The sequence below is a fragment of the Myodes glareolus genome, chromosome 2 (genome assembly GCF_982192425.1).
Source record: "Myodes glareolus chromosome 2, mMyoGla1.1, whole genome shotgun sequence".
In the NCBI taxonomy this organism is placed as follows: Eukaryota; Metazoa; Chordata; class Mammalia; order Rodentia; family Cricetidae; genus Myodes; species Myodes glareolus.
In genome coordinates, this window is record NC_142027.1 from 64,144,599 (window position 1) to 64,172,462 (window position 27,864).

The 27,864-nt window shown below is 37.4% G+C and overlaps 1 protein-coding gene across 2 annotated transcripts in view; it reads right to left on the bottom strand.

The window, feature by feature from the left end:
* Positions 1–4,975: 4,975 nt before the first annotated feature.
* The window catches only part of Eaf2 (ELL associated factor 2), a 35,104-nt gene continuing 12,215 nt past the window's right edge, over positions 4,976–27,864 (bottom strand). The window contains exons 3-6 of one of the 2 annotated variants that reach the window (XM_048454190.3): positions 17,368–17,504; positions 14,928–15,073; positions 10,454–10,711; positions 4,976–5,153 (exon numbers count right to left, since the gene is read on the bottom strand). In XM_048454190.3, coding sequence (XP_048310147.3) covers positions 5,107–5,153; positions 10,454–10,711; positions 14,928–15,073; positions 17,368–17,504 — 588 coding nt within the window. In that variant the 3' untranslated portion in view covers positions 4,976–5,106. Of the gene's footprint in view, positions 5,154–10,453; positions 10,712–14,927; positions 15,074–15,558; positions 15,719–17,367; positions 17,505–27,864 lie in introns of those variants that run through there. The other variant, XM_048454193.3, reaches the window with a different exon arrangement.

Genomic DNA, 27,864 nt, shown 5'->3' on the forward strand with positions numbered 1-27,864 from the left:
AGCAGGTTTTCTCAGCTTCTCTTCTAGTCTTCATCTGTTCTCTCTCTCACCAACCTTTACCCAAGGAACAGTCCAGCTTTACTTCTGCCTGTAGCATTAATGATTAATCTGTAGTTATTCTTTTAGAAAATATTGCCTTTCCTGACCTACCTTGGTTAAATACTAAATCTAAAATAGGCAGAAGTTTCTGGTCAAGTCAACTAGCAGAGGCACAGGTGCCTTTAGACTGAATTATATCACTGGCTTCTCTTGTACTGGCCTGTACTTTTAGAAGGCATTTAATTTGGAAGCACGGATAAAGCTCCTGTATGCAATGCACCCATGAAGTCTCACTCAGAGATGACTCTCCTGACCACCAAACTCCAGAGTGTGAACTTCAGTTTCCAGACAAATTCCTATGAAATTTGTCTTTATGTGAGACAGGGTCTTATCTGGTCCCCACCTCCCTGTTTAGCCAAGGAATGTCTGATCCTCCTACTTCTAATTCCAGCATGCAGAGTGCTGGGATTCCAGGAATAAGTCACCACTCACTCCTGGTTTATATAGTGCTGAAGATTGACCTCAGGGCTTTCACAATGCTAAGCAAGCGCTCTAACAACTGAGCCATATCCCAAAGCCTGGAATTCGTCTCTTGATTATGCCAATAAAATAACAGTATTCACAGAATTAAACAGTATCAGAGAGGTAAGGAATCTTAAGTTTGAGCCTTTCTTAGGTAAATTCAGCTTCTCTGATGCTAAGAGTCATTTAGAGCAATACCATTTTGAGGTGCTTGCTTTTGTTAGACTCTATTGCTTTTGTTAGGCTGGTCTCAAACAGAAGGATAAAGGTCTAAGATATAACTAAGAGAAAACGTCTTTGACATAATGAATATAAACTCCAGAGACACAAAAGCCAATAGAGATAGAAGAATCCAAATATCGGAATCAAATGTTAGTGACAAAAATTAAAAAACATTAGTGGTCTCTGTGATTTGACAGCAGAAAGTAGTTTTAAGTTACTCCTAGAAATGACCTCTAAAATGAGTAGTCAGAGAAAAGAAGCAAATATGAAATTAAAAGTAAATGTGTATTCAATAATGTCCAAGATATAAAATGAGAGCCCACACAAAACTGTATTTAAATATCAGCAACAAATAAATAGATAAGGGAACTTAAACACCAGTCCTAATAACATAAAAAAATAAATGAAATGAAAGATATTGAAGAGTTCAACCCTGAAGATATCAATCGTTAGGGAAAGAAAAAGGTAATTAAAGACTTGAATAAATGGAGACATGCCATATTCATGACTTGGAAGGTTCATATTATAAAAAGGTCAAAAGTCACTGCAGTACAAAATCCCAGCAGGTTTTATAAATGTAAAAAAAATGACTATTTAATTCTTACAATTCAAACGAAAGTACAATAAGCCAAGAATAGCAAAGTCAATTCTGAAGAATAACCATGGAGGATTTGAACTGCCCAGTCAATACCTATTATGAAGCTATCATAACCAGAACATAACTATGGCAAAGATAGGCAAGGCAATCAATGGAACAGAGCAGAATTCAGAGAAAGATCAAAGAAAGATGATTCAAAAAAAGATGATATACTTAATATTAGAATTAATAAAAAAAATGTTTTCTAAAAATACAATTAAGGATGAAAAAGTACATCACAGTGGGAGAAAATGTTTAGAATGTACATGTCTATCAAAAGTGATATGCCCATACTATGTAAGCAACATCAAAAATCAATTGTAAATAAAAATGTTCAAAAGAGACAAACAGATGTTTCTCACCACCAATAAATCTGCATGCAGATCATCAATTATATGGATGCAAACACAGTTCAACTATGAGCATGTGAGCTACATTTATCTGTAAGCTAATACATAGAAGGAAAAGCTGCTGAGCCAAAAGAAATGATTTTGAATATTTTCACATGATGTATCATTTTCCTTACCCATTTTTTCTATTGAACTGTTAACCTTTGTAAATCTGGAAGGTATATTTGAGTATTGCTGATATGAACACTGCCATCCTTTGTGCTGCATGCCTTTTCTATGTATTGATTTTATGGACTTTTACAATTAAATATTACTTATAACAAAGTGCACAAATTATGAACACAATTCCATTGATATTTACATAGGCAAAGTAAGAACATTCTCTAGTAAAAAAAAATACTCTCTTCATTGCTTGGAAATCCTTCAAAGAATAATACCCATTGCTTCCTAGTCAAATTCTCCTCCACCAGAGTAATCACTATTCTTTAATCATCACGGATTTCATTTGCTTCTACTGAGTTTCATGTAAATAGAGTAACACTGTTTACATTCTCTGTGTCTGACTCCTGTTACTCAAGACTACATCGGTGAGATTCAACTATGTTGTTGCCCAAAGCAAGATATTATTTTCTTCTGTTTGTTCAAATTCACTATATAAATATATCATTATTGATTTAGCCATTCTTAGGTTGATGGACACTTGGGTGGTTCCAGCTTTAATGTTGGCAATTGTCAACTTAGTTTAAACTGGAAACTGCTTCTCAGAATCACCTTCTCTGTTAGGCTCTTGGCATCCACTTGCATGAGATTCGAGAAGTAGAAAAGAAAGCAGGAGGCATTACTGAGCGACAAACTGCAGAGACATTGTGATTAGACATTAATGATCCTCTCCTGACGGCTCTGTAAGTGTAGGGCAATGCATTTGAAGTCCACATGACTTTCAAGTCTTTAGGGTTTTATTTTTCTTAGGGATCTGTGATACTAATATATATATATATATATATATATATATATATATATATATATATATATATATACTTTGATTTTCATCCATGACTCTTGGCTCATTGCTCCTGTAATTCTTATTTTTTAGGAAGCAAACCTCTGAAAACAGTCTCTCTTCCTTTCTCCCTCATTTTCTTAGTTCCTCTTCTCCTCACTTCCTCCTTTGTGCTCTCCTTCTTCTGCCATTTTACCTGCTTGTTTTTGTCCCCAAGGCAGATCAGAGAAACTAGAATTTCAATCTGACAAGGCAGACCACAGAGTCTAAAAATATACCCTAAGCTTATCCTATTGTTTTTACAGCAGATCATAAAGACAGTCTCATCCTCTTTGTGTAACAGTTGGTCATTAGACCCTTTTCATTTCAGAAGAACTTGCCCCAGGCCCATGGGGAAGAAACACTGAAGAATCTGAACAGACAGGCCTAGTTAGTTTTCTTCATCCAGTCTATCTGCAGTTGTGCCTATGTAATGAAGTCTCCATAGATTCCAGAAGGATATGATTTGGAGAACATCCAGATTGCTGAACTTTGTGAGCCCAGAGAGGTATGTAGACTCTCCATACTCCTTCCCCATACCTTAACCTCTTCACGTTACCCTTCATAAAAATATGTTTATGAGTCTTTAAACCATTGAAGCAAGTTAATTGAACAAAAGGAGCGATTATAGTGAGCTCCATTTATGGCCAGTTGGTCTGAAACACAATTAAACAATCTAGTGCTTGTGATTGACATCTAAAGTGAGAGGGAGCAGCCTTGAGGACTGGACACTTACCCTGTGTTTTCTGATGTTATTTCCAGGCAGGGAGTATCATAACTAAAATGAATTAGAAGACACACAACTGGTGTCTGCTCCAAAATGCTTGCTTGCTTGTTGGAGAGAAATCCACCATACATTTTGGGATCACATTTTTTTTTTTGAGTTGATTTTGACAGTGTAAGAATACAGGACAAACCCAAAACCTATTCCTCTCCCCTTGGAGGGTATGCAGGATACAGATGAGTTCATTAAAATGGCATTTAAGCTGAGTGTGGTGATGCATGCCTAATTTCTGAATTTAGGAGGTTGAGGCAGGAGGATTGTGAGTTAGAGGCCAGCCTGGGTGACATACTGAGACTCTGTCTTAGAACATGCTCCCCTCAAAAAGTCTTAAGAATGTTGCATTTACAAGGAAAATAAAAGGAGAAAACAAACTGAGCTGTTTTGATCAGAGGAAATAGAGTCTGGGAGTCAGCCTCACCAGCTTATCCACTGTGTACTCATTTCTCGTAATTAATAGTAATAAAAAGAATTCCAGCATAACTTTGAGTAAAAACTCTATATTCCAAATTACTTCACTAACACAATGGAAGTGTTTTACTAGCTACATTGAATATACACATTTTCTTTCATTAAATAATAAATGACATCGTGGTTGTTTTCAGCTAAGTAAACAGAAAACGAAGATAAATTAATGGAAGAGAGACTAGAGAGAAGAAAAATGAGAGAAAGAGGAGAAAGTAAAGCCAAAACTTAAGATTGTCCATAAATTACAGCTAAATAAAATCAGCGAGAACTGATGATGTTGAATTTTTCTATAATTGTCAAAATTGGAGGCAACCAAGTGTTATTCAATAGGCAAAGGGATAAACTATGGTACATATAGACTTGAAATAATATTCAGCCTTCGAAAGATTCCTGAACCATGAAGGCTAATCTGAAAAGGCATACCCCATATAATTCCAACTACAAGGTACTGGGAAAGGGTAAAAGTGTGAAGACAGTAATGTGTAATATGTTGTCAAGCCAGCTGTAACTAAATACTTATATTTCCTTCAATTCAAATGTATTATAAGTATAGATACCAAATACTTGATCTCTTCTCTTGAAGGCAAAAAGCATAAAAGACAACAAAAAATATTTAAATTTGGCAAGAATTCAAGAATTTTCAGTCAGAATTTAAGGAATACCAGAAAGGAAAGGCACACCATAATGAAAACCATGAACTCTTGCTATAAATTGTTCTAGCATTTCACAATCCGGGACAACAAAGTGGTGAGAGAGAGAGCCCTAGACCTATACTCCAGAATACTTGGTCCACAGCTTGTCATTAACAACAGCTGGGACAAGTTCCCTAACTTCCGAATCGTTTTCTCATCTATCAGATGTGATGACGGTTTTCTTATGAATAAATAAAGATAATGCACGAGAATACCAACAAAACGTTGAGAATTCTGAATCAATTTAATGTTTCAACAAAAGTTACATATTTTCCTTAGTCATAGGAGTATTTAATCTTAATATGAAACAGATTATCCCATGTTTACAAATGTTTTCTTTGTAACGCAATATCGCTTCAGTTATCACTGTCACTTTCCGATTCACTCAGCTGCAAATCACTTCCTAAAACAAAACAAACAAATTGTAGCCATTAAAAATTTGAACTGTTAAAATTTAATATATTCATTTAGCCTTATAAAAAATAAACATGCAAATGTCATGTCAAAAGTGATTCTGTTAATCTAGCATTTTGTAGTTGATAATATGATTGCTTATCATATAATTCAGCCACATATCTGGTAAAGCAAATCAATACTGTCTAGAAAAGAGAAACCACAGCAGCAAACTCCCACATAGTCTCAGTGCCACCTACCACTTATTTTTAGCCTCCTTTTCCCATGCTGATGACATCGTCCCTCGTTACATTATTGGCTTAGCACATCAAGAAATGAGATAAAACTGCTTTTAAAAAACAAACTATTATTTTCAAGAGGAAAAAATTATAATATCTTTAATTTAAAAATGCATTCCAAGCCATTATGGAACAGATGTTAAGGATCACTAGACTAGATGTCATTCAATGTCAGAATGCTTGCCTACTCTGCACAGGGCCTGGGGTTCAACCGCTAGCACCATAAAGAATATCTAATAACTGATTGTGAGCTTAATCACGGAGCTAACATCTCAGTGGAGCAGGAAGATAGGAAACATATCTAGCAGGGACAAAGGCTGTGAGGAACTGTGGAGAGACAGCAGGAGGTGCTATTATAGATACTGTTGCTGGGAGAGCTTTAGGAGAGGCAACATTTGAATAGAAATTTAAGGTAGAAAGTCATAAAAAAAAAAATGGAGGCATAGTGTCTAACCGAAGAGAACAAGTATAAATGCCCAAGGCGAGTGTAGAGTGGTTGTGATTTTTTAATTATACATTTTTTGGTAATTTCACACATACATATAATGCATTTATATCATATCCACCTCAAAGTCACCTCTCCAACTAACTCCTGGACGCATTCCTCCCTCACAACACATCATTCTCCAAACTTCATATCTTATTTTTTCTTTTTAATTCTCTTCTTTTTAAAAAGATAACCCACTGAGTCCAATTAGCTCGGCCTGCATATACAAGGGTGGAGAGTCACCTACTGAAGCTTGGGTCACACCTCTGAAGAAAACTGACTTTCCCTGAGTAGGCTTGCAGTACATGTCAGAATAGGGGTGGGACTTACATGATTTTTTGACTTGCAAAAAGGCTACTGTAGCTAGAGTAGGATAAATGAGAAAGATAGGGAATGGTGTCAGAAAGATCCAGAAAAAGTCACAGCAAGGATTGCTTGAAACATAATAAGAACGTGTGCCACAATTTTAAGTAGGCAACTAAGTTGAAGCTAACTCTACATTGGTGAATACATAGGCAACTGAGTTGAAGCTAACTACATTGGTGAATACATTGTAACAGTATAGAAGAAACATGGAAGCAGGGAGAGAATGGAATCTTTGCAGCTCCTCAGAAGAAAATGCCAGCTTTGACTCCAGCGTGCCAGCAGAACTGTCACTTCGTCCTCCATGTGCGTAGTTTAGGCGTTAAGGTATGCCTTTATTTTCATATATCCAGTTTAGAATCTGGAGTAGATTCATGACTGTCTTCAGTCCTGGAAAATTCTAAAGTTTTCATACTCTCCCTTCTGGACATTCATGGAATTCCTAGTAAACAGTGTTTAATCATTGCCATCTATTTTCCATATCTCTAAACTGTCTCTCTTACTTTTTATTTTATATTGTGTTCTGGAATAGTTCCATAGTATTACCTTCCATCTAACTAATTCACTTTTCACCCATGTCCATCTTGACTATTTTTATTGACCTTTTTCAAGAAATTTCCATGACCTGTTCTTTCAAAAGATTTTTAGACGTTTATTTACTCACATGTGTGTGCACTCATGCATGCCCGTGGGAGTCAGGGGACAGCTTGTGGATGTCAGTTCTCTCCTTCCACCATGTGATTTCTGGAGACTGAACTCAAGTCAGAACACTTGGTGACAAGTGTCTTTACCCACTGAGCCATCCCACTGCAAATTTATTTTTAAAATGATGGAACTCAAACTCTGGGCCTTGTGTATGCTATGCAAACATTCTTCTGTAGAGCTATTTTGTTATTTTCGTAATTTGTTGCATTTTATTTATTTCTGCTTTCCTTTCCTTTATTATCTTTTTAAAGTTATGTTTTGAATTAGGTATGGTTGTTCACACCTTTAATCTCAGCACTCAGAGGTAGAAGATAAATTTTTTTTTTTTTTTGAGTTTGAGGTCAGCCTGGTCTACAAAGTGAGTTTCAGGCCAGTCAGACCTACATAATGAGATCTTGTCTCAAAATAGAAAAAAGAAAAGAAAAGAATTATGTCTTCATAGTATCTTTCTTAGAAACACTTTTTTTTTTGTTTCAGAATTCTGTTTGCCCATTTTGAGGGGAAGTTTGTCTTTTTATTTACCTTTGTAACACTCTTACACGATTTCGAGGTTCTCTAAAGCCCAGCCTACAGCTCCATTTACCAGAAACAGGTTTTGCAATCACATTTAAAGATTGCTATCTTCTGAAGATATGGTAGGTCCCTTCAAGGAGCTGGTGAATAACAAGGCTGTAAAACCAATGGGTTAAAAAACAGCAGCAGCTGTCAGCATGCAAATGGCGTCTTTTCCCAGCTTCCTTTCACTAACAAGATCATCCACATATCAACGAATCTTCCCTATCTCACCCTGCCCCCACCAGACACTGTCTACTTTCAACAGAAATCATAACTTCCCTGCTTCATATCAAGCAATTTTGTGTGTGTTCATGTGCATGCAGAAGACAGAGGCATTGTTCCTCAAGGCCATCTACCTTTTTCTTTGTTTTTTCTCTCTTTGCCCCCCCTCACTGCCCCCCCCCCCGTCTGTCTTTCTTTTTCTTTTCTTTGTAGACAGGATCTCTCACTAGCCTGGAACTCAGTAAGTGTGTTTATCTAGCTCCAGGGATCTGCTTGCCTCTGCACCATCACACTCAGGTTTTGGTTTTGGTTTTTAACATTGATTCTAGGGACTCAACTAATGTCTGCCAAGCACCTTATTAACTGGGCTATCTCTCTAGCTACATAGCAAGCACTTTGTATGTGTATTTATGTCTGTACATGCAAGGGCAATCAGAATACAGCCTTGGACATTGTTCTTCAGGCACTGGGATCTGCCAGCTAAGCTAGACTGGCTGACTGCAGTAGTAGGATGGCAGTAGGATGGCAGGCAGGCAGTGCCCCTGTGGCCACATACAGTTTTTAACATGGGTTCTGGGAACTCAATTCAGGTCTTTATACTTGCATAGCAAGTGCTTTACTGACAGAGCTGTCTCCCAACCACCATTCCAAGCACTTCCTTTTTTTTTTTATTTAGCATTATGTAGTATCATTTATTTTTTCTCTGATAATTTTTTATTACTTTATAAATAATAGGAATCAAAATTTCTACTTCCTCCCCTCCTCCCACTTCCCTCCCACTCCCCCCCCCCGCTCATCCTTCCCCCTCCCCTCTCCCCCTCAAGTCCTAAGAGAAGGCAGGGTACCCTGCCCTGTGGGAAGTCCAAGGCCCTCCCACCCCTCCATCCAGGCTGAGGAAGGTATGCATCCAAATAGACTAGGATACCAAAAAGCCAGTGCATGCAGTAGAGACAAATCCTGGTGCCATTATCATTGGCTTCTCAGTATGCCCCAATTGTCAGCCACATTCAGAAGGTCCAGTTTGATCCCATGTTCATGCAGTCCCAGTCCAGCTGGCTTTGGCGAGCTCCCATTAGTTCAGGCACACTATCTCAGTGGGTGGATCAATCCCTCATGGTCCTGACTTCCTTGGTCATATTCTCCCTCCTTCTGCTCTTCAACTGGACCTTGGGAGCTCAGTCCAAGCACTTCTAAGCTAACCTTTCTTGAAAGTTATCCAAGCTGCTTCCTACTACTTCCCTTTAAACTCAAAACCAATACCACTAACAAATCCATTTTTATGTTTGTACTTCAATTCTTTTCTTTAAAAAAGTTTTATTCTGCTTTTTAAAATCATTTAATTTTATTTTATGCACATGTGATATCTGTCTACATGCACACTTGTACACCACATTTGTGTAAGCCCTGGGAGACCTGAAGAAGAGAGCATATCCCCTGGACATGTCTGTAATCTGTTACCCCAATGCTGGATCCCTAGAGCTCACTGGCCAGCTAATCTAGACTAATCAGTGACTTAGAGGCAAAGTGACAGAACCTGACTAAAAATATAGTGGAAAGTAATAGAGGGAGACAACTAAGGTTGACCTACAGCCTACAAATGCATGGGTACACAAATGCATGCATACCTGTACACACATATACATACATGCACACTGTATATAAACAAATACATAAAAATAAATAAATAAAGCAGTATAATTATGTTAAGGTCTAGTCTCTATTGTAAAAGAAATTGCAAACTTCGAAAAGTTTAAAGCAGGAGAGGTAATAAATTATATTTGAATCATTTAAAGGTTGATATGGCTAATAATATACATAGTGGATCAAAATGGCCTTGACTGTATACACAAGACTTGCATAAGATCAAGCTAGTCAAGTATGAATATAGAAAGGCCTTACAAAATTCCACCCTGAAATGAGCAGTTATTGGTAGTTGATGGTTGCTGGAAGGAAAACTCTGAAGTTATCTTCAGAGATGCATCCCTTGGAAGGTTGCTCTTGTTTCAGCTAATGAACCTATAGCCATGTACACAAATATACTGGCAATACACAGTGGACACTGCAGTTAAGACAAGAGAGAACATGAAGTTAGGAGGAAGACCTGGAAGCGGTAGCAGGAATCAAGGAAATGAGCCGAACTACAGTGGTAGTAGTAGAGACAAAATGAAGTAGATGGATTTGAAAAATATTTAGGAGGTAAAAGTCAACAGGACTTGGTGAAGTATTAACTACACAAAAAGAAAAGAGAGAAACTCACCCCAGAACACAATGGACTTCTGGTTTGTATAACAAAACAGAATGCTACCGTTCACTAGGCAAAATTCAACGAGCCAAAGAATATCAGGTTGATTTTTGGACAAAGCATATTTCAGGTACCTTTTACTAGGAGATGAAGCCAGACCTATCTGCCCGGGATTCAGAGGTCTGCATGGAGATATGTACTGGACAGTTACCTACATATAAGAATTGGCTGAAATAGAAGCATGAGGTGGCTATCTAAATAAGAAAGCAGAGGAACCCCAACTCTAATGATAGAGTAGATTTTAAACAGAAGAAAGTAGATTTTAAACATGGCTAATATTTATAAAATGAGACTCTTCTTTGACTAAATTTTAGTTCCCAACAAACACGGCTACACTGCAAATCCTGTTTTAGTTACTTGTGGTTACGTATACTTACGTAAAGTATTCATCAGTAGGGCACTGCTGTCATGAAATCTACTGCGGCTAGCATCAGTATCTGGAGTCCTGTACTGTGGCCTGGCAGACATGCTAGAATGTCCTGGGCTATATGTCCCTGGACCCGAAGGAGAGGATCGGTCATCATCTTCTGAATCGCTAGAACTATCCTCACTGCTTGAAGATGAGGTACTTTTGGAATCTGATGAACTGTCGCAACTACTCATCTGGTCCATTAGACTAGCTTCTGCCTTCAGTTCTGAAAGTAGAAATACAGGTAAAATAACACGAAGAAACACAGTAACATATAAATGCATTAGCTTTTAAGAAGACTTTGATAAAAAAAAAGTAACTAAAATGTATATTACAGCATCTAGAGCATTTACTTTAAAACTTCCTGTAGCATTGCTAGCCAAGAGACTCCAAACACAGTCTGTTGCTTTGCCCTTGGTTACCCCGGGGGTGGAAGATAGGTCTCTGTTGTTGAAGATACCATGCACTTCAGAAACAGAACTCAGAGACTCCTGAGCCAGAACCAACCTGAATGCCCTCTCTCTGAAGACTAACTTTCATGGTAGCAGAAGGTGCCATGCAAGCTTCCAATGGAGAGAGGCAGCCAACAGTCCCACCCAGCTACCATGCCTCTGAACTACATCAAAGACTAGCTTGACACGATAACCCTGAGATAGCAGTGATTGAACACACACCTTGGTAATACCAGATGCTCTCTAATTGTACGTAAGACCCATTCAACCAGAGACAGGCCATACCTGGTACTGGAAACCTACTTAACTACTCGGTGCTAGTGAAATCATGATTATTGGAAGAGAATCTACAACTACCAATTGACTAAAACGCAGCATAATTCTATACAACAATCTATAAACATTTGTCCTTGCACCCACAGATAAGTGTAGTCTTCACCCCTCATTGAAGAAACTTCTCCTTACAACAGGCAGAGATCATAACAGAAAACCACAATCAAAATGGAGAGTTGTGGAGCCCAGTCCTAAAAGAAACAGCTAAAAGACACTCCTGAACCTCAAGGAACACTGGGGGAAAGGGAACAGAAAGATTGTAAGGCTCAGAGGGTCAGGGAGTTTGCTGTGAGATTGTGTCTCCTAGTAATCTCAGAAGTTATACTCACAGAGTTTACTGCCGAAATGTTAGCTAAACAACAATGACACAAATAAGTATGGCAAACTGGACAAAGGAAAGTCCTTGAGGCCTCAATTCTACATGAAGAATATAGGCAACTAAGGAAATCTTGGAGTGAGAGAAATAGCCTTCACACACACACACACACAAACACACACACACACACACACAAAATCATTGAGCATTCTTTGTTGTATTAGGCCACAGACTTCCTTTCCCTAGGAACTGTACTTCAATGCTAGTAAAGCCCCTTTGTCAAGTTCACCAGTGGGAACTCTAGCTGCTGGAGATCTACCAAGAAAACCAAAACAGACCTACAAAAGGTCTGGAATTGGAATGTCATTTGAAACATAGCCCACAAAAGCAGGCAAATATCTGTATGCTAAACCCGAACCATGACTCCCTGCTAAGCAAAAGATTTAAATATTGTCCCTAGAACACAATCGAAAATGAAGATGTACTAGGAAGTTACCTATTATGCTGTAAATCAAGAAAATCATAACTTGAATGAGGAAAGCCCACACCAATTCTCAGAGAAATTAGATGTAAGACATGTCTGAGAGGATCTTAAAATAACTTTCACAGAATGATTCAATCATAATTTCTCTTGAAGCAAGTGAAAAAATTTTAAAAACTAGAAATTTTAAACACAGATCAAACGGAAACTGTAAAAATGACGGCACAACCTGCTGGGTAGAGAGCCCACTTACTAGAGAATGAATAAACCACTGGAACTCACTTGATCTAAAGCAGAAAATATACTGAAACAAAGTAAACAGGTTCCCAGAGATCTGTTGCAGAGCGACAGAAGTGCCAACATTTGTAGCAACTGAACTCTTAGAGGACAGAGAAAAGGGGATTGAAAATGATTGGGAGAAATAATGCCTGAAAACATCCCAAGGTTGGTTAAAGACATCAGCCATAGAGTCAAGAAATCGAGCAAATCCCAAAGAGAATAAACCCAAAGAAATGCATGCCAAAGTACATAAAAATTAAACATCTGAAAACTAAAGGCAAAGATAAAAGTTCTGAAGGCAAGAGAGACATGACCTATCACTGCAGAAGAATACCGTGTCTTCTCAGTGTCTCTCAGTGGAAACTCAGAGGTGGCACAATGCTTTTAAGTGCTGAAAGAAATGTCAGTGATGAACTCTGCATTTACCAAAATTAGTGTCCAATAATGAAAGAGTAATAGATTTCCCTAGGAAGGAGACTAAGAGTACGTGTATTAAGAGAAGGAAAGGGAAACATGCCCCTCACTGAGCTGTTTGTTATGGTAGGTGCCCCTTACCAGTGTCGCCCAGTCTCAAGGTGCCTTTCAAGTGGGGGAGAGAGAGATCTGAAGGCAGGAAAGGTCTCTGTGTGATGGAGGGGAATGAGCATGTGACACAGTGTGGTTCCACATGCACATGCCTTCACCCCATGCAGGTGCTGATAGGGAAGGGCAACCTCAACCCAAGCACAGCGGAGCACTTTGAGACTGCAAGTACTCATGTGGCATTATTCCCTTTACTGGTATACTCAGCTTCCTGGTATCTCTGAGTGGAAGGGGGGAATCTTAGCGCCTATCTAATTTCTTAAACTGAAATTACAGATAACTCAAAGATGTAGATGCAAAAACTGATATACAAAATTTCTAGTGTAAGTTCTGAATATGAATTGGAAAAAAAAGACTCAACCATCAGAGCATGGTCAGTAATGGGGCTGGAAAGATGGCCCACCAATTAGGGGCATGCTCTTTCTGAGGACCCAAGTTTGGTTCCCAGCACCTTTGTCAGGTGACTCACAACTACTTGTAACTCCAGGTCCAAGGAATCTGATGCCTTCTTCAGGCATCTGCAAGTGTGGACCTGCACACATGTGAACATACCTACCTCCCACACACATACTTTTACATACATACATGTGAACATACCTACCTCCCACACACATACTTTTACATACATACATGTGAACATACATACCTCCCACACACATACTTTTACATACATACATGTGAACATACATACCTCCCACACACATACTTTTAAATTAATCTTAAAAAAAGAAGTTAGTAGTACTGCAGGGTCAATAAGTATTTGACAGAATAATCTGATAGGATATAGTCTAGGGAACACGCTATACAAGCATCTTCAGATAGAGAATTTTCCTTTGTCATATAAATTTAGAACACTAAGAAAACTGTTCTTAGTTCATGTTAACTGATTCTCTCCAACCCTTTTCTGAGTTATGACTTCCAAGCAATGCTTTAGTTGAGGTCAACACAAAACGCCACATGTAGGACCTTTTACTTACACCAATGAATCACTCTTGAGGATACAATACAGTTTATTGCTTTCTAGAACTTATTTCATACAATTAATTGCTTTTAGGATTTAGAAGCAGGGACTAGAAAGGTTCTTTGAAATCTATGTTAATATATTATATATTAAGATAACATAGAAAACACAAATTACATCTTTATTTTTGTTTTGCTAGCCAGTAAGCACAGAACTAAATTCCATTTTAACTTTAATAGCTAGAAAGTTTACTTAATATTTGCCTTTAATCCCTTAATTTTTAACTACATATATCTCTATATATATGTATATATGTATAAAGATAGATTTATAATATAACATATAACATGATTCAGATCTATTTTGGAAGTAGTAATAATATAAGATAAAATAAAATTCAAAATCTCTTGTAATAAGAACTTGGAGTTGACAGTTTCCTTACTGCTTGTAGAGACAAGACTAACCTGCTAGGGATTACGTACTTTACTGGGCCTAAAAGGGAAGGGGGAGTTATTGAGATCCATGCAAATAAGATTGGCAGAATATAGAAGCAATTAATTTACTTTGATGACTGGAGTCTTGCTGCGGTTACAATACTGTACCATCAATGTCCTAACTGTAGCGGGGGGTAGAGGGGAAGAAGATTTAAGTTTCTTCCCTTTAAATGTTCTATTCCTCCCCAGAAATGCCTTCCTGCTAAGAGGGACATGGCAGCTGAAACAACTCTCCTACTGCTTCTGTTTGTTTGGTACCTTAGACATCTATAACTAACCATAACAATACATTTCATAGGAAGAGGCTACAAAGAACTGAATATGAAACACTTTTTTGCCCCAAATGGTAATAAAAAAATGATCTGACATGGATATAATATGCTAATTTATATTTTACATCATTACTCCAGAAAAGGACACAATCATAAAATACAATGTTCTCTCACTAAGACCTATAGTTAGTTCCATTGTTAATGGAAATTCAAACTTTTACTCAATATTACTTACCTTTTATAAATTGACATTATATATACTTAGATTTTACCTCTTTCGATATCATCCATTAAAGATTCTGGAGACATCTTGTCTTCTGATGGAGAATGGTGTTCATGATTGGAAGTCCTAGGTGGATTCCACATTTGTTGCTGCTGTTGTTCTAGTCTATACTGAATTTTACTACTTCCTTCAACTCTGCAATTAAAAGTATCAAATACTAAAATAGGCAAGATAGCAATGTAACAGATTCAACTTACTAACTTACTAATTTTTTTCACTTGTTTTTTTAGAAATCTCTCAAATGGAATTTAAGAATCAAAATGTCAATTTATTTAACAAATATTTATTGAGCTCCTTCTATATGTTTGGAATACACACCAGTCCAATGAGGGATCAATATGGAACAATTTGAAAACAAAACAAAGCAAGAACAATCCTACTGCTCAAACTTTATATAGTTTGAGCATTTATATAGTTATAAATGACTAAGATAAAGAGAAAATATGTGTAATTTATCATTTCTATTAAAACTGAATCACTTCCACATTTTCCATTTGTAATTTTTAAACAGGCATGTCAACAATGGAGATATAAATACTTTTTTCAACATTTTAATGAAGAGTGTACTTTAAGGTTTTGTTTGAGGCTTGCCTTTCCCATTCCCTGTGATCAAATCTTACCAGTTCTTCCTTCCCAAAGTGTTTAGCCTCTCATTTTCTCTCACTCACTCACAGGCTCCAAATCTTGGTTTACACATTTTCCAGTTTTCTACATTGTTTCTTTTCGTTCAGTTTCCTTGCTGGACTAATGTTTCAGACCATAGCTGTAAACATGCCAGCCCCTAGTTTGAAATATCTTAATGTGTAACCACTACCAGCAAGGAAACATTCTAATTTCTTAGTTAATATTCGAGGCATTAAGCTCAACCTTCTTTTACAACCTAAACTCTAATCCCCTGCCAATACCATTCCCCACTTTGCAATTTTTACACAAGTGCAGAGACAGATATATGCTCTGTTTAAACAAATCTTATTTTCTAGTCCCCCCCGCAAAATCAGCTATATTCCTTCTTCCCACCTGCTTTATATATTCTTGTATCCTTTTGGATCGGTTTAAGGGAGCTAGGGCAGCAGGGACATTAACAGAGGTTCTCGGGTTTCTTCTCTCAGTTGAGGTTGACTTTGGGAATGACTAGTTTTTAAAAGACATTTTCGTAAGTGTAAATTAGTTGTACAAAATAATGAGCTTCATTATGACATTTTCATACATATATAATGTGCTTTGATAATATTTATTCTTCAATCCCTCTCCCTTGCTTTCCCCCATTTATAGGAGTTTCTGTTTTAAACACACATTTAAGGCAATTCTTAGGATGTTAACTTCCTTTGAAGCAACATTTTTTTCTTTCCTTTTTAAGCATTTATATTTATATTTATTTATTTTACATTATGTGTGTTTTCTCTGTGTTTATGTATGTGTCCCCATGAGTACTTGGTATTTGTGAAGGTCAGAAGAGGGCACTGGATCCCCTGCTATTGGAGTTACAGATGGTTGTGAACTACCATGTGGGTGTTGGGAATTGAACCTGGGTCTGCTGCAAGAGGAACAGTGTTTTTAACCACTGAGCCATCTCTCCAGCTCCAGAGGTGATGTTTTCCACAAGGCTTTCCTAAAGGTTCTTAGCAACCACGGTCTCTCCTTTTGAATCTCACAGTCATTTTGTCTATACTGTTTGTTTAACTTTTAGAGCAAATGCTTTTTTATATTATCTAGTTTAAAATGTGCCAAGTATATCTAAAAAGGACTTAAGGTGGCTATATTTTCCATTGAATTTTTAAATTAACTTATCTATTAGAATAATGAAAACGTATAAAATTAGAAATCTTAAGGTTAGTTTTTATATAACAAACTTTCCCTTTCCCAAATGCTCAATACATTTTTACTAATAAGGATGAAGTTATTCTGGACAGTGGAGAATGGCTCTGTTGAGTCTATGAAAGTACTACAAAGGTATACTTGCACACATAGACATCATTTTATACATCACAATGTATTGTGATATTTTCGCTAAGGATCATCACTAAATTTAAACTTAGAAAAATATTTAAAGTAAATTTTGAAATTTTACCTTTTTGTGTAAATGTTTATGCATGTGAATATGTCTGTGAGTGTGGTGTGTGTAGACATAACATGGCATTGGTGGGCACTGAGCATGCTGCGTTATCACTCTCCACCTACTCGTGTTTCCAACTGCTGCAGTGCTAAGCTCACTGGCGTGTTAGTGCGCATGCCTGGCCACAGGTACTGGTATGTGAACTCTGGTCCTCACACTTGCACAGCAAGCACTCATTACAGATGAGCCATCTTTGCAGTCCCCATTCAACGCTTTTTTAAAACAGCTTCTACTATAATTTGACCTAATCCATTAATTCTTTTTTCCTTAGATATGTCTATGTTGATAGAGTAATATATTTTAATATGCCTCCTACCTTGTTTTTTTCACAGTGATGTTGCTGCTGAGTTTTTCCAGGCGGCACTCCCCAGTATCATGGTTAATAATCAAAATGCATTCTTTTAAGTAAGGTCTCTTAGAACCTTTGAAAACCGTGACTGGTGGAGTTGAACCCTGTTAAAAAAAAGTTAATCATCATTACTTGAAATTTATCATGACAATTCTATTGAACTGGGTGTTGAGTTTTTCTGGTACTATTTCTCAATCCATGTTATGTATCAAGTCACTTAAAAACTTTTGAAGCTTACTACCCTTAAACCAACGAGTGTGGCTTTAAACAGAAATACAAAGACACAAGTGGTTTTAAAAGAGATCAAGGCAGACCTAGTAGTGTAGGGCTCTATTTCCAGCTACTCAGGAGGGTCCCAAGTTCAAAGCCTGTCTAGATTACAGACTGAGATCAAAGCCAGGTTAGGTAACTTAGAGGGATCCTACAGCAAGATAAAATCTGAAGAAGAGGACTGGGATGCAGTTCAGTGGTATGGCACTTGCCTAGCATGTATGAGCCTTTAGGTTCAAACACACATGGATATATGTACACACACACACACACACACACACACAAGCTGAGATCTCAAGCATGCTATAACTGAAGAAAGAAAAAAGAAGAGGCACTTACCCCAAAACAGTAAGATTTGTTTTATTTGCATTAGGCAACTGGGATTCAATCTGATCTAACCTAAAAATATATGTACAGGAAAGGGAACAGAAATCTTGAATTGTATTCCTATTTTGAGATGATCAAGAAAGCATAAATAAAGAACAAATCTTATTATTAATTTTCTTAAGTGTGATAACAACATATGGTTAACTAAAAATTGAAAAGTCCTTTCTTAACAATGCAGAAACAATGATCAAGAAATGAGTTAAACTTTAGGATTTTTTTTAAATACACCAGAAGGGAGTGGTAAGTGAATAACTGCTCAGTAACAGTTAATTTTTCTAGTATGTTATTTTTACAAGTTAAAGGGAGAATGGGGAGATAGCTCACTTGGTAAATGCTTGCCACACAAGCTAAGGACCTGAGTTCTATCCCTAGCACCCAGAGTAAAAGGTGGGTATGGTGGTGTGTATTCATGATCTTAGCACTGGAGAAGAGACAGGCAGGTCTCTGAGTTTTTCTGGTCAGGTAGCCTAGCCTACTCTGTGAGCCTCAAAAGGTAAGGATATTGGCTCCTAAGAAATAACATGTAGAGTTGATCTCTGGCCTCAATTCATGTGTGAATGCATGTACAAACACACATACACACACACACACACACACACACACACGAAACTCAGCCCATTACTATCATTCTGTAAATCCCCCTATTTTTGTCATTGCTACCTCCAAACACAAAAAAATTATATGTTATCATTATCTTAGTCTCACATATATAATTCCTAAACATAGTTCACCTATTTTTAAATTTTATAAAAGTGTATTCACATTTCAAAACACTTTTAAACTAATTCTTATTAAGTACAATAGAGCAATTGGGCTAGAAAAGGGTGACTGAAAGTAAAGCTAAAGGCCCAACATATTAAATATGCCAATAATTTAGAGAGCCACTGAAAGAAATATGAGATAAATTTGGTGATTGAGAATTTCACAAACAGGAAGTAGGCTAGGGACTTGTGATAGGTGTGAACTGGAAATGATGAGAGAGAGAGAAAGGAAGGGACAACTTTATTAGCTTTTCCTTAAGACGAACGTGATCTACAGAAATCAAGAACACATAGTGCATAAATGAAAACTGAGCTGGACTGGATCCCGAAGGGAGATGTGTGGAACACTTATCCAGGGGCAGCTGAGCTGAAGAGCCAGGTGAGTGGTTATAACAGCAGCAGCAGCAACAACAGTAACAACAACAACAACAAACCCAAAACAAAAATCAAAGACAAACAAAATTAGGCCTATTCAGTCAGGGTGTTGATTTTCAGACTTGGCTAAAAACAAGTGAGTAAACTATACTAAAATAGAAACCTATGAATGCCAAGCTATAGTTAACAACAGATTTGAACATCTATTTTTCTTAGAGATGTTTATAATTCCCTAGAGTACAGTCTAAAGTTATACTGTCTTATTGTGCTCTGAGCTCTTAAAGAATAAGAACTGAATCATTAATTCATAAATTGTTCCCGGTGCCAAGACCTTACAAACACACACTGGATGCTGAATAAGAACAAGAACAACTTCTGATCACAGCTCACATGTTCTCCCAGTCTCTGTAATTTAAAGAAGTTTATAAACTTTCTTCCTCATCAAGTTGAATACCTTTACTAGTCTTTAAAAATCATCCTTAAACTTTATTTTATGTGTATTGGTATTTTGCCTCCATGTGTGTTTGAGCTCTATATGTGTGCCCAGTACCCACAGAGGTCAGAAGAGGGCATCAGATCCCCAGGAGATGGAGTTATAGACAGTGAGTTGCCATGTGGGTGCTGGGATTCTAATGCTCTCGATTGCTGAGTCATCGCCCCAGCTCTACTATTCCTAAACTTTAGACTTTAATTTCTGGCCATTTCCTTAAAGTACCAAGTGTCTTGCAAGTATATGAATTATCCCTGTCTGAAGATGACTCTTGAATATTTCCTACATCTCCATCTCCACATTCACTATTATCCACCTTGAGGTCTTAATTAACTTTTCTTTCCAATTTTATTATGCTGACAGGCAAAGCAAATCATATTGTTCCTATGATTTAAAATCTCTATGTACTTAAAATTTTTATGTAATCAGGATAAGATTTATATTCTGTAAATCTATATGTGGGGTCATTTATTATACTTTCATTTCTTCTCCAACACTGCCAAACTACACACTATTCACAAACTATGTAGAATAATACATAGCTGGCTTGTATGTGTGATAGTTTAGATTTTGAATATTTGCCAAAGCCCTATGAATTGAAGTCCCATCATCCACTAGAGTGGTACTATCAGGAAATGGTGGAAACAAAATGGTGGGGTCTAGATGCAGGCCTCTGGTTATTGGGGCTATGCCCTTTGGGTTTGTATTGCGACTCTAATTCCCTCTCTTACTCTCTTATTTATGTACTTATATATTTATTGCACCTGAGATGTGAAGTAACTTTTATTTTCTGCCATGCACTCCCACTATGATGTGCTATTCTCAGATAAGAGGAATAAAAACAATAGATCAACATGATCATGAACTGAAACCTCTAAAACCATGGCCCCAAATTACTATTTTCTCTTTATAAGCTGATTATGTAGAGGGTTCTTAATGGAAATTAATGGAAAGCTGACTAAACTAAAAAAAAAAAAAAAAAAAAAAAAAAAAAAAAAAAAACAGGTTCCAAGAAGTGGGGTCATTGCTATGACTACAGTAGGCACAGAAGAAATAGGGGCCAGTAAAGATGATGTTGATGAGGTCTGAGATAGAAATGGATTCTGTTGAATTTGGACTACAAGTCACCCTTGTTATAATACAACATGATAAATATAGTCTACATTTTTGTCTATTCCCTGAGAATTTGCAGAAGGATGAACTTAAAGGTGAATTTGTTAGTGGAGAAAATTACAAGGCAGTGAAGTGCCTAGACGACAGCACAGGTATTACTGGATGCATTTACCAGATTCAGAGTGAGGAGTGAGGACAAAAAAAGAATGGAATAGAAAGATTTGGGAAACTTGCAGTTTAGCCAGAAAAGGTGCACAAGAAAGGGCAGTTGCTAAAGAAATCAATAAAAAAGAAAAAGAAAAAAAAAGACACCTTGAGGGCTTTACTGAAATTCATGAGGTCACAGCCATCAAGGACTCAGGGTAAAGAATGCAAATTTGTTCCAAAGACTTTCAAGAGCAGAGTCTTTGAGAAGAGATTTCCCAGGGCACCCTGCTCACTTAGGTCTGCTTAAATTGGTAAGGAGTTCAGGCCACAGGCACCTCAGTGACCTCATCTGTAGGATCTAGACTTTGTTCTCATGCAGACTATAAAAGTTATGGGATCATGTAGAGTTCCAGGGAGGTTTCAAAGGAGATTCTGGGGAAACAGGTAGAGTCCTGGCAGAGTCTGAGTTCCTGCAAGCGGTCCCTGACAATATGTAACACAGAGCTGGGAGAGCAAGGCAGAAGGTACACCAGAGACCCAGGAAGGACAGAAGGCCTCCTAAGAGAAACTGCAGTCAATGAGAAAGCCCCCTAAGTGAAACTGCAGTCAATGAGAAAGCCCAGAAATGTGGTCACATGAGCTGCAGTCATCAAGGCTGTAGGAGATGAAGTTGCCCAAGCCCTTGGGAGCAACATCCTACCATGATGTGCCTTGGATGCTAAGCATGAATATGTAGGATTTAACGTGTAGCTACTGTGTTTAGATCTCATTCCTTCTTGATGTTTCCTTTTCTTCACTTTTGGAAGGGGAATATTCCTTTACTTTGTTTGAACAGAAGCATGTAACTTTATTTTTTATTTTTGCAAGACCTCACAGCTGAATTTGTTTGGCGTCTCAGAGGAGACTATGGACCTAGACTTTTGAACTTTTAACATTCTGGTGACTTTGAAGTTCATTAAAGGTATTTAGCATTAAGTGATAGATTTGAGCCTTGGGGATCAGGGTAGAATGCTACAGTTGGGTCTGAAATGTTCCTGAGAGGACCATGTATCAAAGGTTTGGTCCCTAGCTTGGTACTACTCGGAGGAAAGGAACTTTGAGAAGGTGGAACCTTGTTGGAGGTTTTCAGTCACTGAAGGGTAGTCTAGAAGATTTGAGGATTCTGTTCTCTTCTCTAGTTATGAGATACTTTTTTTTTTGTTCTGACTAGACATTGTAAAATGAAACCATAAATTGGAAGAAACCTTTTCTCTTCACAGACTGATTATCACAGGCTTTGAGACACAGTATAGATACTTGACTTAAAGTGGTCAGTCAAAAGACATACTGCAAGAAAACTATGAAATAAGTGGGAGCATAACTTATCTGAGACAGAAAAGGCCAAGCAAAGACTCTTAAGCATGGACAAATGAATTAGAACAAAACCTCGGTATAAGGGAATGAAGCCATAGCAGTCTTCAGCAAAGGAATTTGGTCATTTATATATAATTAACTTTAAATAGATAGTAATAGGCTATATAAATGTATGCCATAAAAGTTGAAAATTCTTTTTTGAAAATATTTTGGAATGAAATGTTACATTAAAAAACTTGGGTGTTTGGCCAAGGTGGAAGGGAAGGAAAGGGAATGGGAAGAAAGAGGGAAGGATCTTATTAAGGACAATAATGAGTCCCCAACATCCTGTTGTGATTTCATAAGAGCTGAAGCAGTGCAGTTTTCATAAATGACAGAGAATTACAGGTTTGATTATTACTAACAGGAAAGGGAAATAAACACAAAATAACGATAAATTAAAAAAATGGATGCTTAGTGACACTGATAAAGAATATAAAAGGATAAGTAAGGTGGGCTGGGTTTATAGCCCATTGATACAATGCATATGCTACCATTTGCAAGGTCCTGGGTTTAACTAAAGAACAAACAATAAAAGTTTAGGAGCAAGATGATGCCTAATAAGACCCTCTGGTGATCTCGCCCTGTAGTCACACTAAGTTGAACAGCTACTCATATACCAAACTATCTTCCAAAGAACTAAGGAAATAAGGTGAGAGAACAGCCTACCTGTTTTTATGTAACAAAACAAAAGGACATATTGAAGCAAGCAGGAAAGAATTGTCAGAATCACCCCCAGCAACCTAATTGTAAGCAGCCCTGCACGGAGAAACACACCTTCAGCTTTGGATAAGGAGAAAGAATTCAGCCCAATCCTCAGACTTAAAAACCAGTATCAGGCCCATCCTAGTGAGTTACACTGTTGAGCAAAGCCCCATGATCCCTCCCACATGGCTTATACCTGGGATTGAACCAGTGGAACTCTGTGAGGTCAGGTAGCTGATTGCTTCACCCACATCTCTTGCATTGCAATTGACAGAAAGCAGCGCTCTACCCACTGGGGAGCAGAAACAAAGGTAGACAAAGGCTTTGATCTTAGAGCACAGTGCCAGATCCACCACACTAAGACCCAGAAAAACTAAAGGCCTTGAGCTCACTGAAACTCTAGATTGGCCCTAGCATCAGGTACATATGTTGAAGGGATTGGAGAGTTCCGAATGCATCAGTTCTAGCCATGGTGTGAACTTGTGGTATAATAATCTCCTCCTAAGGCACAGGATCCTATAGCTGCAACCCACTGAACAACAGCCTTCATAGCTGAGAGACTATTTCTACTACCTATCTCCATCCTCAGGTAGCAGAGCTATTATTGAAATCACAAGGCCAGAGCTTATAGACAAGGCTGTAGAATCTCATATGTGGTTGAGATTTGTGCTGTAGTGGGACAGACTTATGTGATCTACATAATAATCAGCTCCACTGTGAACACCAACACACCTGAAGGCTGCACAGGTCCTTGTAGTTGTGCGACTCATGTGATCTAGCTTAGTAACATCAACCTTGTGGCCCATGGGCTGCCTTCCCCAACACTACCCCAATCTCAAGCTATAAAGCACGTTGCAAGACTTTGCTCAGTGGGAGCAGGACATAAGATTTTATGCTGGACCTCAGTGCTAGTAACATCTGACACTGGACAAATACTAATGGTCCCATCCCAGGCCTGTCTGTGAACAGCTACAGTTCCAAGGGGAAACATTGCAGTCCCATTCTATTGGACATCACTTTCAGCTAAACAGCAGTTGTGACTGATTATAGTAGTTCTGAATCCACTTTATAACAAGTAACCCATAGCAGCGTGGGTCTTGGTCCTAATCAAGTATTATGCTTGTGAAGCATGGGCTCAGGGGTGAAATGGTGGTACTGGAATTCACAGGTATCACATAGAAACCTAGGTCCAATCTATCCACAGTGATTATCTAGAGCCAAGCAGAAATCCTCCTGTCTGACCACTGTCTAGTTGCGGGAGTCATCAGGCCTACCCTGGACCCAGGAATACATGTGTAGGAACAGATAAGCCTTTCCCGACACTCTCCTAGTTCTTTCTGAACAGAACACCAACAGTGTATTTAGTATAAATCTGGGCTTAGGTTGCCCTCTAGTACTGAACTAGGACAGCGCAGGAACAGCCAACTTCTGGGAAAACCTGGACTTGGGCACCATCTAGTGTTGACATGTCAGGAATAAACACAGGCTCAGAGGAAATGGGAACTCTGTTTAGGATTTCTCTGGAGGTAGATGAGGGATGACAAATTAGGAAGTGAAATAGATAACTGATTCTTTAATGTCACACACCAACAAGTATTACCAACTCTCAGGAGACCATATCTACTTACAACTCAAAATAAAATGCCAGAAACTGACTAGGAAGTGATCAGTACAGGGGATTCTCAGGGAGAATTTCAAACTACGGTTTTAAAGAAACTACCAACTTCGCAATCTCAATGGAAACACAAATTGCTTAACAATCTAATAAAAAATTTTAAAGATATGATAACTATTTTTGTAAATAAAAATCCTTGAGGTGAAAACTCACTCAGGAAAATTAAAAATGTGATACAAGAGGTAAGAATAACAGAATATATCACACAGAAGAAAGAATTAGTATGTTTGAAAACATTTACTTGAAAATATATAGTTAACTGGCTAATAATAAAGTGTGAAACATTAACAAAAGATATTGAAGAGGACGTAGAAAGCAGAGATACCATGTACCCAGAGATTACAAAAAAAAAAAAATATTGTTAAAATGCCCACACTACCCTAAGTTTTTGAATAAAAAAATCAGCACCATGTTAATCAGTGATTGAGAGTGCTTGTGGTTTTTCGTCAGTTCCCAGAACCCATATGGTGGCTCACAACCACCTGTATCTCCAGTTCCAGGGACTCTAACACCTCCCCCTGACTGTAGTGATGTTTTGTTTGTGTTTAGCAAATGAAGCTTACCTGAAGACCAGAGTGCAGAGCTAAGCCACTAGAGGCCAGGGAGTGGGGACATACACCTTTAATCTAGGACCCCAGAGATTGAGGCAGAGGAATCTCTGTTAGTTTAAGACCATTCTGGGCTACACGAGATTGAATCTGTCTAAAAAAGAAACAGAGCTTACACAAAGGTGCTCCCAGCACTTGGGATCACATACCTTTAATCCCAGCACTAGGGAGGTGGAGACAGGAGTAATATGACTGGCAGAGAGAGGAATATAAGGCAGGAGAAGATAAGAATTCAGCACAGTCTGAGGATGGCCCCTGCAGTCTGAGGTGCAGTCTGAAGCAATCTGAGGACAGAGTGGCTACTTTGGTCTGAGCGTTGGTACAGGTAAGAGGTCTCTCCTGTGGCTGGCTACACTGCTTATCCGTCACACCCTAAAATCTGACTCTGGGTTTTATTTATTAAGATCAATTAGAATTCTACCTACACCAGACCTCCATGGTACCAGTCACACATGTAGTGTATGTACATACATGCAGGCAAAACATTCGTACACATAAAATAAAATAAATAAATCTTTAAAGATTGAGGAAATTAGATAGCAGCAAACATTTGGGTTATTACAGTCTAAGAAGGAACTGAGAATGCAAAGAAGTCCTATTCAAATTAATAACAGAAAGCTTAACAAACCTGGCAAGAAATTCAAAAGTCCAGGTATAGGAAGGTGAACAGTCACCAGTCAAATCTAACTCAATCAAGTCTACCATGAGATATCTCACTGCCAAGGTAAAAGGCAATCAAATTATCACAGGAAAGAGGTAGAGATTATTCTGAAGGTTGAAAGAGAAAAGAAACCACTAACACATAAAGATGCCCACTTAGTCTGAAGCAAGTTTCTCAATAATCTTTCCAGTACTGAAAGTGCTCAGTCTCTTGACAGCATATACTGGACAAATCAAAGTTATCCTTGTAGACATGCAGAACAGATATATCCCCCAAAGCTGAGAAAGTAGAGAGACCTAAAATAAACAATCTACCACTGCATTTTGATAAACCAGGAAAACAACAACAAAGTCAACTCCAAATTAGCAAAGCAAATAAACTAGTAAACATCAAAGAAAAAAATCAATGTATACTAAAAACGATAATCCAAAAGATCAATGAAGCTATGAGCTGTCTCATTGAAAAGTCAGACAATAGGGATGAACTCTAAGGTAGCCTAAGAAAAGGAGATAAGACTCAAGTAGATTCAGAGATTTAAAACAAAAAAAAGAAGCCATTACAATGGAGACAACTGAAATATAAAAGATAGAGATGATTATAAACTACATGCTAACAACTTTGATAATCTAGAATAAATAGATAAATTCCTCAATATACACATCTTATCAAATTGGAATAGAAACCCTGGATCAATAAAATCCAAATAATGGGATTGAATTAGTAATAACAAGCTTCCCGCTAAAAAAAAAAAATAGAAAAAAAAAACAGGACAAGGATTCACTGCAGAATTCTGCCAGTTAAAGAACAATTAAAATTCTCCAAAAAGTAGAACAGGAAAAAGTTTTCACAAATATATTCTACAAAGTCAGAACTACCCAGATACCTAAACTGGAAAAAACAAAATAAAAAGAGAATTACAGACCAATAAGATCAAAAACAGACATAGTTTCCTCAACAAAATATTAGCAAAATAAATCCAATAATGCATTAACAAATTATTCACCTTGATCAGGTGTGATTCATTCTAGAGATGTCAGTACATGTAAATCAATAAATCTGATATCAACATGATAAAGGACAAAATCATGTTAACATCTCAGCTGATTCAGGAAAAGGCGTTCAATAAAATTCAACATTGCTTCATGATAGAAATGTTGAACAAATTTAATATACAAGAAATGCAGCATTATAAAGGACATTTATAATAAACCAATAGCTAACACCACACAGAACAGAGAAAAGTTGGAGCTTACTCTATAAAATCAGGAAAGGATGTCCACTTTCACCATGTTTATTCAGCACATGCTGGAAGAACTTACCAGAGTCATAAGGCAAGAAAGGGGAATAAATGAAACTGACACACACACACACACACACACACACACACACACACACACAAAGAAAAGAAAACCTCAAAGAGCAATGAAACTATGAGTTGACTCTTTGAAAAAAAAATCAAGTAACTATTGAAGGTGACATGATCTTCTTTCCATACTAAGAGAGCCAAAAATATTACCAAGGCTATTAGAACTAATAAATAAATCCAGAAAAATTTCAGCATGTAAAATCAACATACAAAAATTATTAGTGCCAATAGTGAACTATTTGAAATAGAAATCAAGAAATCAATTCTATTTACAATAACCATAAAATATATCTAATAATTAATTAAATGAAATATCTGTAAAAAGAACAGTGTTAAAATTCGATAAAAGATATTAAAGAGAAAACAAAAAACAGAAAGCTATCCTATACCCATAGGTTAATTGTTAAAGTGCCTATGCTACCCAAAGTGATTTATAGATTCAGTGCAATTCTTCCCAAAACACCAACAGTATTCATCAAACAACCAAAATTTTTAGAGAACCAAAAATATCCCT